This window comes from Peromyscus leucopus, unplaced genomic scaffold (assembly GCF_004664715.2).
Source record: "Peromyscus leucopus breed LL Stock unplaced genomic scaffold, UCI_PerLeu_2.1 scaffold_1415, whole genome shotgun sequence".
Classification (NCBI taxonomy): domain Eukaryota; kingdom Metazoa; phylum Chordata; class Mammalia; order Rodentia; family Cricetidae; genus Peromyscus; species Peromyscus leucopus.
The window spans coordinates 41,964-60,884 of NW_023504573.1; the positions used below are offsets into that span (position 1 = coordinate 41,964).

The following is an 18,921-nucleotide window of genomic DNA, read 5'->3' on the forward strand; positions in this document are numbered from 1 at the left end:
AATGAGTGAATGTTACCATATTCCACATCCTTGCAACATGAGTTATTTGTTTTATTCATTTTGACCATTTTGACAGGTATAAGATGAAATCTCAAAGTACTTTTGATTTACACTTCCCTGATGACTAAAAATGTTGAACATTCTTTAAAGGTTTCTCATCAATTGTGTTTCATCTTTTGAAAACTCTCTATTTAGTTCTGTTCTCTATTTTTAAATTGGTTTTTCTCTTCTTGATGTCTAGCTTTTTTAGTTCTTTAGATATTTTAGATATTAACCCTCTAAAAGATGTATAATTGGTGAAGATCTTTTCTCTTTCTGTGGGCTACCTCTTTGTTTAAATAATGATGCTCTTTATTGTACAGAAATTTTCAGTTTCAAAGGATTCCATTTATTAATTGTTGGTCTTAGCTCCTGTGCCATCAGTTCTCTATTCAGAGTCTTTTCCTGTGCCAATGAGTTCAAGGGTACCCCCCCCATTCTATCAAGGAAACCTTGAGGAGAATGAAGAGGAAAAATTGTAAGGGCCAGAAGGGATGGAGAACATCAAGAAGAATGGCCTTCTAAATCAACAGGATTGATGCAGAGATAAATTTCCAGAGTCTAAGGCATTGTGCATAGGGCCTACATGGGTGTGCAAAAGATGGGGTCCTAGAACTGATAGGAGAATTTGATACATACCCCAATCCTTAACTCAGAAGCAATATCCAATTGATAATGATGCGCAAATGAAAATTTAGTTTCCTCCAAAGGAGTCTCACTGGAGAAACAAACAACTCTTAATGGTAGGCTGCATGCCCAGCAATAGATGCCAACCTAAAACAAATTCAGTGGTATCTTTGGGGACTTTTGCCTCATAGTATCATCTCAATAATTTTCCTTTTTAAAAATTTTATCTTATTTTTAATTATATTTTTAAATACATATTCTCTTCTTATCCTACAGGCCCTTTGCATATATATTATAACTTCTAATTTAGAGTTTTTATGGTAATCCTGAGTGTGTGAATGAGTGGGTTTATGTGTCTATATCTGTTTCTTGTGCCCTCTGGACTTTTTTCTTCTGGTTGTTTGTTTTGTCCTATTCCAGTGTGTTAGTTTTTGTTTTATGTTATTTTATTTAATCACTGTCTTTTACAAACCTGTTCGTTTTCTAATGAGAACATCAAGCTGGTAGAACTAGATGGGAGGGGAGGTGGGGAAGAATGGAAGAGTGAGGGGAAACCATAATCAGAATATATTATGTGAGAAAAAAAATCTATTTTACATAAAGGGGAAAATCACACCCTAAAGATAAATATAATGCTGAAATCTGCATGAAAAATAGACATATGGGCAAAGAGTCTATTGACAAATGTGTCACTCATAGGTTCTCAAATGTAGGAGCTGGAATCTCTTGGAGTGAGTATTTTTCCAATGTTGGTATGTCTTTTCAAATTAGGAGGTTATATAAATGTATTTTTTCTAATTTTTAACTTCATTAAAAATACATTCAAAGAAATTTACATAGAAGATGCAGAAAGAATGAAGTGCCATAAGATGAGATTTTTCAGCAGAAGCATGTTGTCTGGACTGGTCATTAGACATTGTATCCATGATCTCACTGCAGTTGTGTTTACCTGCATGAGACCTGTCCACTGATGGGAAGGGGTTAAAGATTCTCCACCACTTCATTGAGGATTATTGGCAATTCATGGTTGTTAGATGTGATTTTCTTCAGTAGTATAGCCACTGAGTAATTGGCTTTTCTCCAGTATATAACCACTCACCCATGTTCAAACAAGAAAATCTAATTAAATTCACTGGGCCACTGTGCTTGTTGGTTTTTGTTAATTTGACACAAACCTAGACATATCTGGGAGTGGGGAGTCTTCATTAAGAAAATGCCTCTATGGGACTGACCTGGTGGTAAGTCTGTGAGGTATTATCTTGATTAATGATCTATGTGAGAGTGTCCAGCTCACTGTGGAAGGTGCCACCACTGAGAAGGCAGTCCTTGGTTGTTTAAGAAATCAGACTGAGCAAGTCATAGAAGGCAAGCTACTAGATCCCTAGCTGGTGAAGCTATTTAGGAAGGTTATGATTCTTCAGGAGGTGGAGCCGAGCAGTAAGAAGTACGCCAGGGAAGTATCTGAGATATTGCTTGGCCCTACTTCCTGTTCATGCTCTTTCTCGGTGTAGATGAAATAGGATCAGTCAGTTTTCTGCTCCTGCCCCTGCCTACCTGTGTCTTGCCATACCTTCCCTGTGAAGATAGGCTGTCTCTGTGGAATTGTAAGCCAAAATAAACCCTTTCAGAATAAGGAGGAGAAGGAAAAAAAAGAAGCAGAAGCAGAGGCAGAGGCAGAGGCAGAGCAGAAGCAGAAGAGAAGGAGGATGAAGAAGAAGAGGAGGAAGAAAGAGGAGAAAATGGTATATGAAAGTATAAGCTGTGAACTTCACTATACAATGGACACAGCAGTCATCTCTGTGGTTGAACACCTTCTTCATGAATTTTTCAATAGTGTTGCATTGGCAGTATGGGCAGTAAAGCCTACTTAGAATCTCTGTGTCCCTTTGATTCAGCACATGTTGAAATATATCACATGTGCTTTCAAGGTCCCTTCAAGGATTATTTAGAGTTATAGAAGTCAGTGTGCTAGTAAAGTATATGGCATTACACAGGATGTTGGGTCTTACCACTCCTGATGCAATGTATCATTAAAGAATAATTTTATTTTGGTCATAAAGACATCACACTGGATAAAGTCACTTGCCATCAAGCCTGATAACCTGCTTTCAATGCCTAAGACCACATGGTAGAAGGAAAGAACTAACTACCCCAAGTTGTCCTTGGAATTCTACCTCTGTGCTGTGATGTGTCCTGGAGATGATAAAGGAATAAATGTAATAAAAAGAATTATTTTCATTGTAAAACAATGTTCAACACAGCAGAGCTGACATATCCATTTACTGCAGAAAATACTGTTTTTATCCATGCTCAAACTATGTCACAATATTTTATTAACTCTTAACTCTATAGACTATAATACAGATCATTTGGGACCATTTTTTAATCATCCTTTCTGTTCCATTGATGTACATATCTGTCCTTTCACAAATATCATACTGTCCACATTAATTTAATTTTTGGTATGTATTAAATTTATATGAAGCAAATTATTTGATTTTGCTGTTTTATTCATTTTTATCACAAATTCTGATTACTTTGTACATCCCTGCAAAATCACCTTGTTATTTTGCACAAATTGTGCATGTTGACTTATAACCTAAGTGTCCTGAAATAGAGTAAGTTTGGAGAATATTGGGGTTTAAAGTCCATAAACATAGTATATCTCTTTGTACTTAATCAAATGTTATTTAATTTCTCTTCACAATTTGTTAAGGAATTTCAAAGATGCTCATACATTCATTCTTAAACAGGTTTTATATCTTTTTTCTGTGTTCACAGTTACAGGTACACAAAACTAAACTAATTCCATATGTGTTGTATTTGTATCCTAATATTGTAATAAAGTATTTTGTAGGTTTCTTAGTATTTACTACACGTAAAGCAACACAAAAATAATGAGTCTGACTTCTTTTCCACATTTTTCATTATTCTTTATTATTTTTTATGAATGCTGTAATTAGCTTTAATGTTTCGTGAAAGCAGCAAGGATGAGTCACATGACCTTTACCCCAAACACTGATGGACATGATTCACTACTTTGCCACTAGACGTGATGCTGCTTCTCTGTATAAGACTTTTTAATTTTATCATGTTTTATCACTTCTTATGAATTACTTAAATTTTTGAGTTTATTCTAATTTTTCTATCAACATTTTAGGCATAAATCTTTGCATTGAGTTTAAAACAATTTTTCTCGGTATTATAATATTTATTCATAGATTGTCATACTTATCTCCAGCAGTAATGTAGTAATTTATACAGAATATGAAGATACCCAAGACCTTAGATGTTTACTGTCTTAAGAATGCTTCAATATTTTAATTAGTCTGTGTCTTATATGTAGTTATATACAGGGACCATCAGGAAATTTTATCTTTTGTTTATGGACTTCAAATTGAAATGAATATATATTTATTTATATTAAATTTCTTTCATGCATTCTTGAAAGTTAAGAGAAAAATGAATATGCACAGAATTCCAGCTTCTCTTATTTGAGCCTGCTTCCCTGTGCTTGCATATGAGGTGAACACATGTGTGCTTCCCAGAGAACCTTTGTCATCAAGAACAATTCATCATTAATGAGGAGAGTTTAGTGGGCAGCAGTGGAAGTGGGGAAATCACTGTTCTTTCATGTGAAAAAAATGAAAATAATAAAAGCACCTATATCCTAAAATTGCTTTTAAGATTCAATATGTATAAAATGCTTTGCACAATTATCAGCATAAAGGGAGGTGCGAAGAGATATTACTTCCAACTACTGTAGTGGTTTTAAACACACTCCTTCAGGTGTGAGGACAAAAGAGCTTCTGAATTAGGATTAGCAAGAGAAGAGAATAATACTGAGCTTTGGGTTGAAGAGTTGATGTTCTGCCAGGATCTACTTACACTGAGGGCACTGCTCATGAGGTGACACTCTGACACTGTTTCCATTCTAGAAGACATTCTAGCCTCATGGAATTTTAGATTTTATTTATTCATGTTTTTCATACTGATATGATAATAGGAATGTCTTTTTAAAAAGTTTTGTTACATAAAACTCAACTTGCACACAACTTCCCTTTATGTTTTCCCAAGATACATAGTGGTATGTGTTACAGATGGCAATATAAAATATTTATCCTTTAACACATATTGAAGGGTTGGAACTAGAGTCAATGTAAGCATGGAACTTATTTTCCTAAGAAAATTTGTTACATTTTGCTTTAGTAAATATTAAACAAGTCCTAGAGAGAGGCCTTAATAAGCCACCTGGTTCCATAAGTCATTTACGTACAAGCCCATGGACTTTATCTCAAAGGGACAAATAGCAGTAGCCCCAGAGGCTTTGTCATGTTGACATTTACCTTCTCTTCTTCTCCTACCATTGCAAAGGTTCCTACCATCATCCTCACCACATGTGTGTAACTATGTTCCTTCACCAGATGGTGCAGTCAGTGGTTCCTAGTGCAGAGTTTTCCACTATAAGAATAAATGGAATGCATCTACTTTATAGACTCTTATTTGAAATTCAGCATCAAGAATTCTGCCTCTAAAAGGTAAGTGTAAGATGCATGGATCTTATTAGTTCAAGAAGAATTTGAAAGTAGCAGAATTGTTTCACTAGTTTTAGCGGACTCCCATGGAAAGCTTATTTATGCAAGACTCATTGTGCAATGGTCAGCCGGGCACACTTGGACCATTCTTCCCTGGTCACCCAGCATAATGTGAATGGTCTGTGACAAAACCTTGGCTAAGTTTGAGCAGAAGAGACTATGAAAAGGAAATCAGAGGGAAAAAATAGATATATGGTTGGATTTGGTTCATACTTCTATACTTTTTATTTATCTACACAAGTGGCTGATGGATCCAGGGAAAGGATAGAGGGTCACAGTTTGCTGACCCAAGTCAATCAGCAAGTGTGCCAGTGAGAGCTCTAGACTTTCATTTTCCAATAGAGAGGGGGTAAGGGGCCAAAACCCAGTTGGGGTTCATGCATATGAATGGTTTAGTCAGGAACAGAAGAGATAGCAGACTCTGTGCTTGCTGCTTTCCTTTAGATTAGTGGTTGGAGAAAACTCCTCTGAAAGTGTTGAATGAAAAATAATACACCTCACTAAAATATTGGGTAATTAAAAGCCTATCAATATTTTATTTCTAAATTTAAAAGTTGCTTAATCATGGCATGTGATCAAATACCTCTGGAAATTTTATAGATCATGTTTCTTTTAACTTTATAAAACATTTCTTTTAATTTTACAACAAAATTACATTGTGTAGATAGCAATCTTATTATAAAAGTACAAAAACTAAGAGTAAAAAAAAAATAGTGTGATGGGTCCAGCATCTGCTTGTCTGACTCCAGCCCCTAGATGCTGCAGTCAGCACAAACGGACTCTTAGAGAATCACAACAGAAGTAGGAGTTCCCCTACTGAACTCAGCTGAGGCAGAAGGCAAAGAGCAGAAATGGCCTCATTCCTTAAGATCCAACTGTGTTCAGGGTTAGACAAAGAGAATTTCAAAATTCTGGAATGCACATCACAGTGGAAGGGACAACAGGAACTGTGGATGCTTAAATTTAGAAATGGTAAGGCAGGAGAGATAGGACAGCTCTAGTCAAACATTTAAGGCCTTTGTAGGGAAAATAGATAATTTGTACCATGAAAATCATGGCACAAAATGGATAGGATTTAAAACAGCTTTTCAAAATGATAAGTAAGGTGCCTGTTGTTACAGTAACTTGAACACACCGAAGAGTTATCAATGAAGAAATAGAATACATTCTAGAATGGGCTACAGCTGTTGATTCACTGCATTTTACAGTTCCCTAGCTGAAGACCTCAGTCCAACCTTCAGAGGAACAATATTATTACTAACTATAAAGAAAACATTTTAAAACATTTAAGGATTAATATATTCTCATGCCACATAATAACCATGTTTGCTATTTCTGGTAAATGCTTTAAAAATCTTAAGAACTGCAATTACGTTGTTATATAGAAGAAAGTTATGTCTCTATGAATGCTGTAACTATTAGCCTTGGGTAGAAACTGAGCATCACAGTAACACAATTCAGTTTTTTAATTCTTCACTCATACATTACATCCCCACCAGTTTCCCCTCCCTCCACTCCTTCCTGTCTCCCCGACATTCCCCAGATCCACTCCTCTTCCATTTCCCTTAAAAAAAATATCAGGCCTCTCACAATTTTTGAAGGAAATATAACTGTGAGAGAGCATACATAGCAATGTAGCAGTGAGATGCATTTTAAAATGTAACTGAGGATGGATTATGAAGTTCTCAGTTTGATTTTTTGATTCAGTATTTCTGCTGTGAAGCTGACAGAAGATGGGAAGCATTTTACTAATAATATTAACTTGAGTGTAATAATCTAAATGGAAATATTATTATTTATGGCACCAAATTAAAAATGACTCAATGGACTATGAGATGTTTTGAAAAATTAAGGATCCAACATTGCATCCAACCTCTTCACCCAATCAAGTCCTGCACATCTATCTCCAGGGTTTAGCCTGGCGAGTCTGCCTGGCTCTCCCCATGGAATAGACTTTTCTTTAGCTAAAAGAAAACACAAGCTGATAGAATTTGTAATCAATAGATTTTGCTAAAAAGTTATATTATGTAGTTGGACTAAGTACCTTGAGATGTGAATAAATTAAAAAATTCCTAATTAGAATAATTTAAGTAAAGTTTAAAGATTTATATTATTTTATGTGCATGAATATTTTTTCTGCATGTGTGTATTGCATCACATGAGGTCAGAAGAAGGCCTTGGAATCCATGGAGTAGGATTTATGGATGGTTTTGAGCCATGTGAGAGCTAGGAATGGAACACAGGTCCTCTGAAAGAGCAATAAAGTGTTCTTAACCCCCAAGCCACATATTTGACTGAAATGGTTTAGAATTATATTTCATTCTGTGAATTTTCATATCAATATTAGGTTTTTTTAATAATCACTGAGGTTTTAGTATGGCTGATGTAGCATTTTTTTCTTTTCTTACTAGTGATAACTGTTATTTATGCTGTCTTATAACTGCCTCAAAACACAAGAATTTTGTGTTTGTCACAATGAAGTGGCTAAACCGAAAAGACATGAAATTCTTTAATGAAAATGAATCAAAGTACACACACAAAACAATGAGCAATAGGAAACAAATTGGCTTAGTATTTTCATTACTCCATGTCACAAGGGTAAATTTATCTTTGAACATACATGTACTTACCTCTTTTGAATTATTGTCTTAAGAAAAGCAAGTGACAATAATGTTATTATTTAAACTGAAAATTCCTTAATATATGTTCCCTGAGGCTTCTTTTATATAATAGTGTTCCTAGTTGTGAGAGTAAAGGGCTGAGAGCAGGTGAAGATCCAAAAGGAATTGATCACCATTCATTAAATTAACATTTATCAAATTAAATTAAATTATCCTCACAAAACTAATGTCTACATAGTGCTCCATCAGACCATTCTCAAAACTTGTTTACAATTAATTATTATACCACAGAATTTTTACATGAAAATGTAAAGTAAAAATCCTCCTATCAAATTATTTACTCATAATGCTAATGTCATTTTAAACTGTATCTAGAAAGAACAGACCTTGGAGAAAAATTTGGCAAATTCCTAATCTTTGATACAAGCCAGAAAGTCTCCCAAATTGCAAATACAGCTGACTGGGTAGATATGGTGCCATTCCCTAAATACAAATCAGAGAGAAGTAGTTGAAGGGAAGGATGGATGAAAAGAAAGGTAGTGAGGTGTGTCTAGGAATTCAATGTGTCATTGAGCATAATGAGAATCCCAGTACATCACAGGAACTGGATCTGGACCTTGGGAAACAGTTCTGCCTGTAACAGAAGGCTAGAGAAGCACCTTCACTATATATCACGTGACATGTCAGAGAGTGAGGCTCAATCATTCTTATTTTATGCAAAGAGGTAAAACCTTCAATATTGAAGAACCTTGGTAAGTGCATGTTGGGATACAGAAGACCTGACTGAGTTTGGGAAATAATAATATGCAACCAGGACTATGTGGATTGAGTATGTTAAACAAATGTATTCCTCTTTTTCCTCAGGGAGAATTCACACAGAAGATGGAACCTACAAACTACACAACTGTGCCAGAGATCATCCTTTTGGGGTTAACAGAAGATCCTATACTTTGTGTCATCTTCTTTGTGCTTTTTCTTGGAATATACATTGTCACTTTAGTAGGAAATATCAGCATAATCAATTTAGTAAGAAGCTGTCCCCAGCTCCATACCCCCATGTACCTGTTCCTTAGCCATCTGGCTTTCGTGGACATTTGCTTTTCCACATCAGTTACACCTATAATGCTGCTAGGATTTATTGTGCATGGAACAGCCCTTCCTCTGCATGGCTGTGAAGCCCAACTCTGTTCTGTTGGCACTTTTGGAACAGCTGAGTGCTTTCTGCTGGCTGCCATGGCCTACGACCGATATGTAGCTATCTGCTCACCCTTACTCTACTCTACACATATGTCTCCCCAAATCTGCTTCCTCTTAGTTGGGGCTTCCTATGTGGGTGGCTGTGTGAATGCTTGGACATTTACAGGTTGTTTGTTAAGTCTGTCCTTCTGTGGACCAAATCAGATAGATCACTTCTTCTGTGACTTCTCCCCTTTGTTGAAACTTTCCTGCTCAGATGTCTCCATTATTGGAATAATCCCCTCTATCTCCGCTGGATCCATCATTGTAGTGACAGTGTTCATCATAGTTGTCTCCTACATCTACATCCTCATCACCATCCTGAAGATGCGCTCCACTGACGGTCACCACAAGGCCCTCTCCACCTGCACCTCCCACCTCACTGCAGTCACTCTCTACTATGGAACCATTACTTTTATTTATGTGATGCCCAAGTCCAGCTACTCAACTAAGCAGAATAAGGTGATATCTCTGTTCTACACAGTGGTGATCCCCATGTTGAACCCCCTTATCTACAGTCTGAGGAACAGAGATGTAAAGGAGGCCCTGAGGAAGACAATTGTCAAAGTATATTCATAGAATCTGTTCTTTGAAGAGTATAAAAATTTCATTTATACATGTCACTCTCAGTAGCTATCACATAGTGTTTAAGTTAACATCTTGTTTTTCTGTCCTAAACCCCACTTTCAATCTGTGTTCATTTGGAGGCTGTCTTGAAATCTTCAAAAATGGCTTTGTATTAAGTATAGAATTCCAGCAGATGCCAAGAAATTTTCCTTTTTAAAATTCATGTACCAAACAACAGTTTGCCCTATGCTATATCACTCCAAACTCATTTTATATACAAATACAACAACCTGGTACAGTGATATCAGTAGTTTTATTTTGCAAATATCTTGTCTGAGGAGTAAATTATCACACTCATGTACATAAGTAGTTATAAGATTAACATTGAGAAACTGTTTCTGCAGTCTGTACTTCCACAATTAATTTCCACAATCAATCTGCTGACCTGGCATTAAAATCTTCCCCCAATTCACAGATGAGAAATATCAATGAGAGACTTGTCTTACAGAGATCAAATAGTTTGTCCAAATCAGTGTGTATTCAAGTCTCTCAATTCTATCTTCCATGCACTATGTGTACTCTCTCTCCACAATCAGCAAAGGATTTGGACACTGAAAATGATGTAAGGGACTTGCTCAATGATACACTGCATTAGTCTTTTGGAGAAACTGTGTGCAGACATAGTCTATGTTGTACTCAAACTGGGGGAAGTGTAAATCTGGGAAAACGGGATTTATTCCCATTATAAATTCATTTTTATGTTTAGGTAATTAGATCTTGAAGTTGTGATCAACCATTTGGCTGGAATGCCATCTGTGCTGAAATAAACATTTAAAACAGACAGCTCCATTTTATGCACTGTTACTTCATTATATGTAGAGATTTACAAGGGCTAAGCTCTTCAGTAAATGCCTCCCACAATTATATGTTCTTAGGCCTGGAACTATAAAGTAGAACCTCCAGGCAGTAGATTGAAATTTTGTCACAGATCCTACTACACATTTATTTTCTTGTGGAAAGGACCAGATTTTGTGTATGTGTGATTTTTATGAATCAAGAAAGAGTGAGACAAATTTGATACAATGTGGGACTTCACATCAAATGCTGTAACAACTGATTATGACACCAGAAAGCTAGACTCAGACCCCAACTGTCCTTCCTCAGTGAGAAAGGGTGAAAGACATTAGGGCTTGCAGATACTTTAAAGTATCTACTCATATGTAAATTATTCATCCTTCTCTATTAAGTGAACCATGCAGTACTTTTCAGTGAAAGATTCTAAATAAAGGAAAACATAGTAAATTAAATGCAGAAAAATATGAGGTGTTTCATAGGCAAGTCATGTTTTTAATTTCTCATAGTTTAATGCCTTATTTAAAATATAGAAATGCTGAAAATAAAATCAGGCCATCAAGATGGATCACTGAGTAAAAGTGCTTACCACCAAGTTTGATGATCTGAATTCACACACACAGATAAACACAAAGTTAAAGTGAAAAAAAAAGCAAACATAAAGAAAATAGAAAAATACAGGGAAAGAATTGACACATATTGGTGCTCAAATATCACATCTACCCTAACTGGCAAAGCACAAAAGTCTGTTTTTCCCCTTTGGGTGACTGGCATGAAATTCCACTTCTTGGCCATGGAGAGGAGAGCCATAGTCATATAGAAGTGTGTGACTTGGGAAAGATAGGCTTTCTCTCTTCAGGCAAGCATCTTGTACTTCACTGAGACACAGGTTCTCATGGCATTGCTTGAGATAGCTCAATTCAGCTTAACTGTTTACTGAGATTAAGCAATAGAGGTTCTGTGGATACCAACATGCCCAAATCTTCATATGACTCCAAACTATTACAACATCATATAAACCCACATGTTTCCTTTTCTAGAAGAATTTTGGTACTTAAGTTTAAATGTAGAAGGTAAAACAAAAAGAAGTAGGCCCAAGGGAACTGCATTTTTCTCAAGCAGGATTGTAGATAAGGACTTTTCAGAAAACAGAGTACACAAACAAAATCTTACAATATGAGTAGATGAAAGCAATATTAGGGCAATGAAATTATAAGAAATCACATTAGAAATAGCAGATTGGTACAGAAAACATGGGAGTGGCCAACCAATGACTGGTCCAGCTTGACACCCATATAATGAGGTGAAGATTCCCCTGTCACTGCCTGAAAGACTGGAAACCAGAGGCTGGACATCCCAGAGACCTGGGATAGAACTAAAAATGACTGGCAAAAATGTCAATAAAAAGATTCCTAATTATATTCTGCTATAGTCATAGAATGTTGCCAAGCCCAGTTGTCATCAGAGAGACTTTACTCAGCAATTGATGGAAACAGATACAGAGACCTACATCCAAACAAAAGGTAGAGCTTGAGGAATCCTGTGGAAGAGAGGTAGGAATGATTATGGGAGCCAGAGGAGCCACAGACACCACAAGAAAACCCACATAATCATCTAACCTGGGCTCATAGATTCTCACAGAGACTGAACCACCAACCAGAGAGCTTGGCTAGGACTAACCTAGAAATATGTTACAGTGTGTAGCTTGCACAGTGGGACAGAGGCTGTCTCTGACTGTTCCCTGTTTGGGGACCTTTTCTCTTACTTGGTTGCCTAATCCAGCTTTAATAGGAGAGGAGATACCTAGTCTTATTGCAAATTGATATGCCATGGCTGGCTGATATAAATGGAAGACCTGCTCTTTTCTGAAGAGAGAAGAGGAGTGAATGGGCAGAGGAAGAGTAGAGATTGGGAAGAGTGACTGGGTGGAATGGAGGGAAAGAGAGGAAACAGTGATAGATTGGGAAAATTGATTATTTAATTAATTAAATAAAAAGAGACAGCATATGGAAAGAGCAGGGTATGTGGGGAGTGACAATTAAGTATTAAGAATAGGGTGATTGTGGGTAACAGGGATGACTATTTTCTCAATGTGTTATATTCATATATGTAATTGTCAAAATGATAGCCATTCTATGATCTCTACTCACTAATGAAAAATACATGAAAAGAGAATTGGCTTCAGGATGGAAAGTGGTGACAGATGGTGACCACAGATAGATAGAGGTTTAGAAAAGCTACAAATGCCACACAAAGGCATATTTATCCTTTCAGAACCACTGAAAGGCTGCACACAAAATAAAGTGGTTAGATGTGTTTAGATAATTTCAACACCAATAATCCCAGGAGACTGACTAGAAAGTGAACTCTAGGTTTCCAGGAGACAGAGACCATGAAAATCAGTTATGTAGAGAAGTTAGAAAATAAGGAAACTGTAGATTGAAAAATATTAGGAGACAGAACTGTTAGATGGGGATCAAAGAAGAGAAGTTACCATGACACCCATGACCCAGATGTGTTGAATAGGTTCTGTAATCCTCAATATTCTCCTGTTGAGTTTCCAAGATTAAATAGAAATCAGAGGCTATGTATGTATCAATAAAATCTGCTACTAGTGCTATAACCATTACTATTATAGGAAAGGCATTGTGAGATTCAATACCCAGGTGAAGGAGAGAAATTCCTTGAGTTCCCATAGACCAGCTCTCTCCAATGTCTGCTCTTTTTTACTTTTTTTTTTTTAAAAAAAGAATTGTTTATTTTTACATTTTATGTGTATGACTTCTTTACATGCATGGATGTACACCATGTGCATGCCTGTTCCTTGCAAAAGGCAAAGGAGTCTGCTGAATTCCCTAGACTTGGAATTGTAGATGATTGTGAGACATAGTGTGGGTTCAGGAGACTGAACACAGGTCCTATGGCAAGAGTAGTTTGTGATCTTATTCACTGAGCCATCTCTCAGGTCCATCCAATCTCCTCTTAAGTCCACCCTATATCCCCTTTTATTGTATCTCTAGTCTGTCTAGTCTTCTTCTTTAATTTCTTTTCTCCTTCATTTAGTGTGTGTGTGTGTGTGTGTGTGTGTGTGTGTGTGTGTGTGTGTGAGAGAGAGAGAGAGAGAGAGAGAGAGAGAGAGAGAGAGAGAGAGAGAGAGAGAGAGAACAACTTGTGTGAGTTGATTCTCTCCTTTGACCATGTAGGTCATAGGGATCAAAGTCAGATTATCAGACATGGTGGTATTGATTTTTCCCACTGAGCCTCACAACTCTAATGTTGAAAGCCTTATACCCACCTCTCCTGACAGCTTGTTGCTAGTCTTTATCACCTGTCAAACATCTAAAAGCATCTGCTAAAATTTTAAGGTGCATCTGACTACAATGAGACCTTAGAATTTTAGACATTTGCATCCCAAATCTCTGAACATAAAGACTGACCTCCCCATAAACACTGAATCCATATCTCTGAGATCATAATGTTAACTGTTTTCTGAATTTTACATTAGTACTGGCAGAGCTTGGATAATTTGGAAATGATAGGTTAATGACAAATAAGAATCATTAATTTACATATCAGTGAAGTTTTCTAGCTCTTTCTCAACATGTTTGAGGATAGTTTAGGAAGAAGGCAGGGAAAAGACACCAAAGATCAGTGGTCTCTGCCTTAATAACCTCAAATTCTTTCTGAAATGTTGTATGAGATAACCTTTGAAGCATTCATTCTTTCTTCTATATGTTGAATACTTATTGTAACATAAAAGCAAATAGATACTAAAGTTGTGCTACCAAATAAAATAATTCTGATGAAATTGATAGTTTAGTGGATAGTATACTAGAAAAAAATCAACCTTTTAAATCTTATAATGTGCTGAAGAAGCATAAACAGAACTGACATGAGTGACAAAGGTAGGTGGGGTGAGAGTGGGTAGTATTAATTGAGTAGGCTAGCAATTAAATCCCCATGGGAAACAAAGAACAGAATTATACCCCAAGACTGGAAAAGAATTGGCTACAGCAATATTGGAAGCTGATCCTCAGTTATAATGACAAACATGGTGGAAAGATGAAGCTAGGGCCATAGAACAATGAAATAGGACTAGAGACATTAGTATTTCTCAAGATCAGTTTCTAGAAGAAGGCAAATATGCTGAATCAACAAGGCAGCTTGAATTTGGTGACCACACCTTGGTGCTAGGTCATTCAGTGGCATTAAATGCATGAGACAAGGTTAAAGAATCAAGAAAGAGGTCTGAGTCATATACTAAAATCGTACAAGGCCCAAAAGAAGGCTTCTTTGATTTTTTGCAAAGACTGAATTAAGCAGTAAATAGGGAAGTATCAGATGCAGAAGTCAGACAATTATTAATTGAATATTTGGCTTTTGAATTATTAATTCAGAATTCAAAAGAGTGATTAGGCCTTTTCTTTTTTTATTAAGAAATTTCTATTCATTTTACATACAAACCACAGATTCCCCTGTCTTCCCTCTTCCTGCTTCCCAGCCTCCTCTGCCCACAACCCATCCCTCATTCCTACCTCCTTCAAGGCAAGGTCTCCCATGGGGAGTCAGCAGAGCCTGGTACATTCAGTTGAGGCAGGTCCAAGCCCCTCCTCCCTGCACCAAGGCTGTGCAAAGTGTCTCACCATAGGCACTAGGCTCCAAAAAGCCAGTTCATGCATTAGGGACAGGTCCCGATGCTACTGTCTGGGGGCCCCCTATACAGTTCAAGCTAAACAACTGTCTCACTTATCCAAAGGGCCTAGTCTAGTAGCTTGGGACTCCAGCTATTGGTCTACAGTTCATGTGTTTCCACTAGTTTGGCTAGTTGTCTCTGTACTTTTTCCAGTTATGGTTTTGATATTCCTTACTCATAGAATCCCTCCTCTCTCTCATTGATTGGACTCTTGGAGCTCAGGCTGGGGCCTGGCTGTGGATCTCTGCATCTACTTCCATCAGTCACTGAATGAGGGTTCTATGATGACAGTTAGGGTATTCAGCCATCTGATCACCAGAGTAGGCCAGCTGAGGCACCATCTCAACTATTGCCAGTAGTCTATGGTGGAGTCATCCTTGTGGATTCCTGGGAACATCCCTAGCCCTCTGCTTCTCCCTATTCCCATGGTGTCTTCATTTATCATGTTATCTCTTTCCTTGCTCTCCCACTCTGTTCCCATTCCAGCTTGAACCTCCCACTCTCCTAAGTTCTCACCCCTGTTCCTTGCCCTCAATTACTCCCACTCACCCCCAGTTTGCTCATGTAGATCTCATCCATTTCTCCATTGCTGGGTGATCCATGTGTCCTTCCTAGGGTCATCCTTACTAGCTAGCCTCCCTGGAGCTGTGGGTTGCAGTCTGGCCATTCCTTCCTTCACATCTAGTATCCACTTATGAATGAGTACATACCATGTCTGTCCTTCTGAGTCTGGATTACCTCACTCAGGATGATATTTTCTAGTTCCATCCATTTGCCTGCAAACTTCATGATGTCATTGTTTTTCTCTGCTGAGTAGTACTCCATTTTATATATATATATTTTATATATATTATATATATATATATATCACATTTTCTTTATCCATTCTTCAGTTGAGGGGCATTTAGGTTGTTTCCAGGTTCTGGCTATTAGAAATAATGCTGCTATGAACATAGTTGAGCATGTGTCCTTGTGGTATGATTGAGCATTCCTTGGGTATATGCCCAAGAGTGGTATAGGTGGGTTTTGAGGAAGATTAGTAGGAAGTAGTCTTGAACACATTGACACCAAAGATCACTTCCTAAATATAACACCAGAAGCACAGACACAGAGCAACAATTAATAAATGAGACGTCTTGAAACTGAGAAGCTTTTGTAGGGCAAAGGACATGGTCAGTAAGACAAAACAACAGCCTACAGAATGGGAAAAGATCTTCACCAACCCCACATCTGACAGAGATCTGATCTCCAGAATATATAAAGAACTCAAGAAACTAGACATCAAAATACCTAACAATCCAATTTAAAAAATGGACTATAGAGCTAAACACAGAATTCTCAACAGAAGAATCTCAAATGGCTGAAAGACATTTAAGGAATTGCTCAACATCCTTAGTCATCAAGGAAATGCAAATCAAAATGACTCTGACACCAGTCAGAATGGCTAAGATCAAAAACACTGAAGACAGCTTATGTTGGAGAGGATGTGGAGCAAGGGGAACAATCCTCCACTATTGGTGGGAATGCAAAATTGTACAACCACTGTGGAAATCAGTGTGGTGGTTTCTCAGAAAATTGTGATTAGGCCTTTAAAAGCAAGATCTACACCAATGGATGGATGGATTAGAAATAAAGCTAATATTGGAGCTGATGCTTATGATGCTACTCTGCTAGGAGAAGAAATTTCTAAAAGTTTTAAGAAAAATCAAAATGTCAGATGTTTTAATCATGGTAAGCAAGGTCACTGGAAAAGGGATTGTAGCAAGGTGTTACTATAAACAATATTTTGTTTAGATATATTCTAAACAGAAGGCTCAGCCTTCTGGAGTATGCAGATCATGTGCAAAGGCCAACATTGGACTAATGAATTTAGATCAACCAGGGATAGGAAGGTAACCCTTTGCTGGTGGGAAATAGCCTATTTGACCTCCTGTGGGCCCCATATATCAAATGTGATTTAATCATTCCCTGTCAGCACGGGAGAAATTCATCCACAGAGCAAGTAAAAGATTTAGTGCCTGTTCTTAAAAACAACACTGCTCTGAATGTGATCAAGGACAGAATAGCTTCATTAAATAAAACAATAAATTCAGGAGAGACCAAAAACAAGTATTTTGACAAACTGCTATAAATGATCAGAGACCAAAGCTAAAAATACAGATAAATGGCATTGTAATTGAAGAATTACTAAACACAGAGACAGATGTAATGATAATTTCACCAAAACCTTGGCATCAAGATTGGCCTCTTCAGGGCATAAATATTCAGCATTTAGGGATTAGATCATTATCTCTAGTAAAACAAAGTAGAGGATGGGCTGAGTGTACATGGCCAGAAGGACAGATAGAAAATGTAAACCATATGTAGTGATCATAACCATGAATTTATGGGGACATGATTTGTTGCAGCAATGGAAAACACAGATTAACATTCCTCCAATCTCAGAAACAAACCATAAAATAAAGAATGCTTCTGAGAAAAATATTAAAAGGTATTATCAAGAACAGTCATAGACCATTCAAGTTATACATTAGCAGAACCCAACAGCTGTTGGATCTTTCAAAGATACCAACCACTCTACCTTTGTAATGGTTAACTGACATTATGTGGGTAGAATAACATTTTTTGACATCAGAAAAATTATAAGCACTAGAACAGCTGGTACAGGAGCAGCTAATATGCTCAACATATTGTAGAATTGACCATTCCTTGGAATTATCAATTATTTGTCTTTAAAACAAAATCTGGAATATGGAGAATGGTAATAGATTTAAGAGATATAAATAAGGTGATTCAGCCAATGGACTCTTTGCAACTTGTAATGCCCATGCATTCTTTAATACATAAGGGATGGCCTATTATAGTGATTGATTTTTTTCTTTAAGAATTTTTTTTATTCTTTTACATACCAACCTCAGATCCCCCTCACATCCTTCCTCCTGCTCCCCACCCCATACTCCCCCTCCCTGACCCGCCCCTCATCCCTTCCTCCAAAAAAGGTAAAGCCTCCCATGGTGAGTCAGCAGGACCTGATACAATCAGTTTAGGCAGGACCAAGCCCCTCCCCCTTCATCAAGTCTCAGCAAGGCTTCTCACCATCGGTAATGGGCTCCGAAAAGCCAGCTCATGCACCAGGGATAGATCGTCATCCCACTGCCAGGGACCCCTCAAACAGACCAAGCTACACAATTGTCTCCAGTATGCACAGGGCCTAGTAAGGTCCCATGTAGATTACACAGCTATCAGTCTAAGTTTGTGAGTTCCCATGAGCTTGATTCAGATGTCTCTGTAGATTTTCCGTCATGATCTTGATCCCCATTGATCATATAATCCCTCTTCCCTCTCTTCCACTGGCTTCCAGAGCTCAGCCTGATGCTTGGCTGGGGATCTCTGCATCTGCTTCCATCAGATACTAGATGAAGACTCTATATTGACAGTTAGGGTATTCACCAATCTGGGGTAGGCCAGTTCAAACACCCTCTCCACTACTGCTAGTAGTCTAAGCTGGGGTCATCCTTGTGGATTCCTGGGAATTTTTCTAGCACAAGGTTTCTCCCTAACCCTGTAATGTCTCCCTCTACCAAGATACCTCTTTCATTGCTCTCCCACTATGTCCCACCCCCAGCTTGATCAACCCATTCCCTCATGTTCTCATCTCCCATCTTATCCTCTCTATTACCCCCACTTGACC

The 18,921-nt window shown here is 37.5% G+C and overlaps 1 protein-coding gene across 1 annotated transcript; it reads left to right on the top strand.

Moving 5' to 3' along the window:
- Positions 1-8,764: 8,764 nt before the first annotated feature.
- Positions 8,765-9,697, top strand: LOC114688686 (olfactory receptor 491). Its single transcript, XM_028863224.1, has one exon. The coding sequence runs from the start codon at positions 8,765-8,767 to the stop codon at positions 9,695-9,697; it is 933 nt and encodes a 310-aa protein (XP_028719057.1).
- The last annotated feature ends 9,224 nt before the right edge of the window (positions 9,698-18,921 follow it).

Bases quoted from the DNA above. Each gene is read 5' to 3' on its own strand.
- LOC114688686 (XM_028863224.1), top strand. From the start codon at position 8,765: ATGGAACCTACAAACTACACAACTGTGCCAGAGATCATCCTTTTGGGG.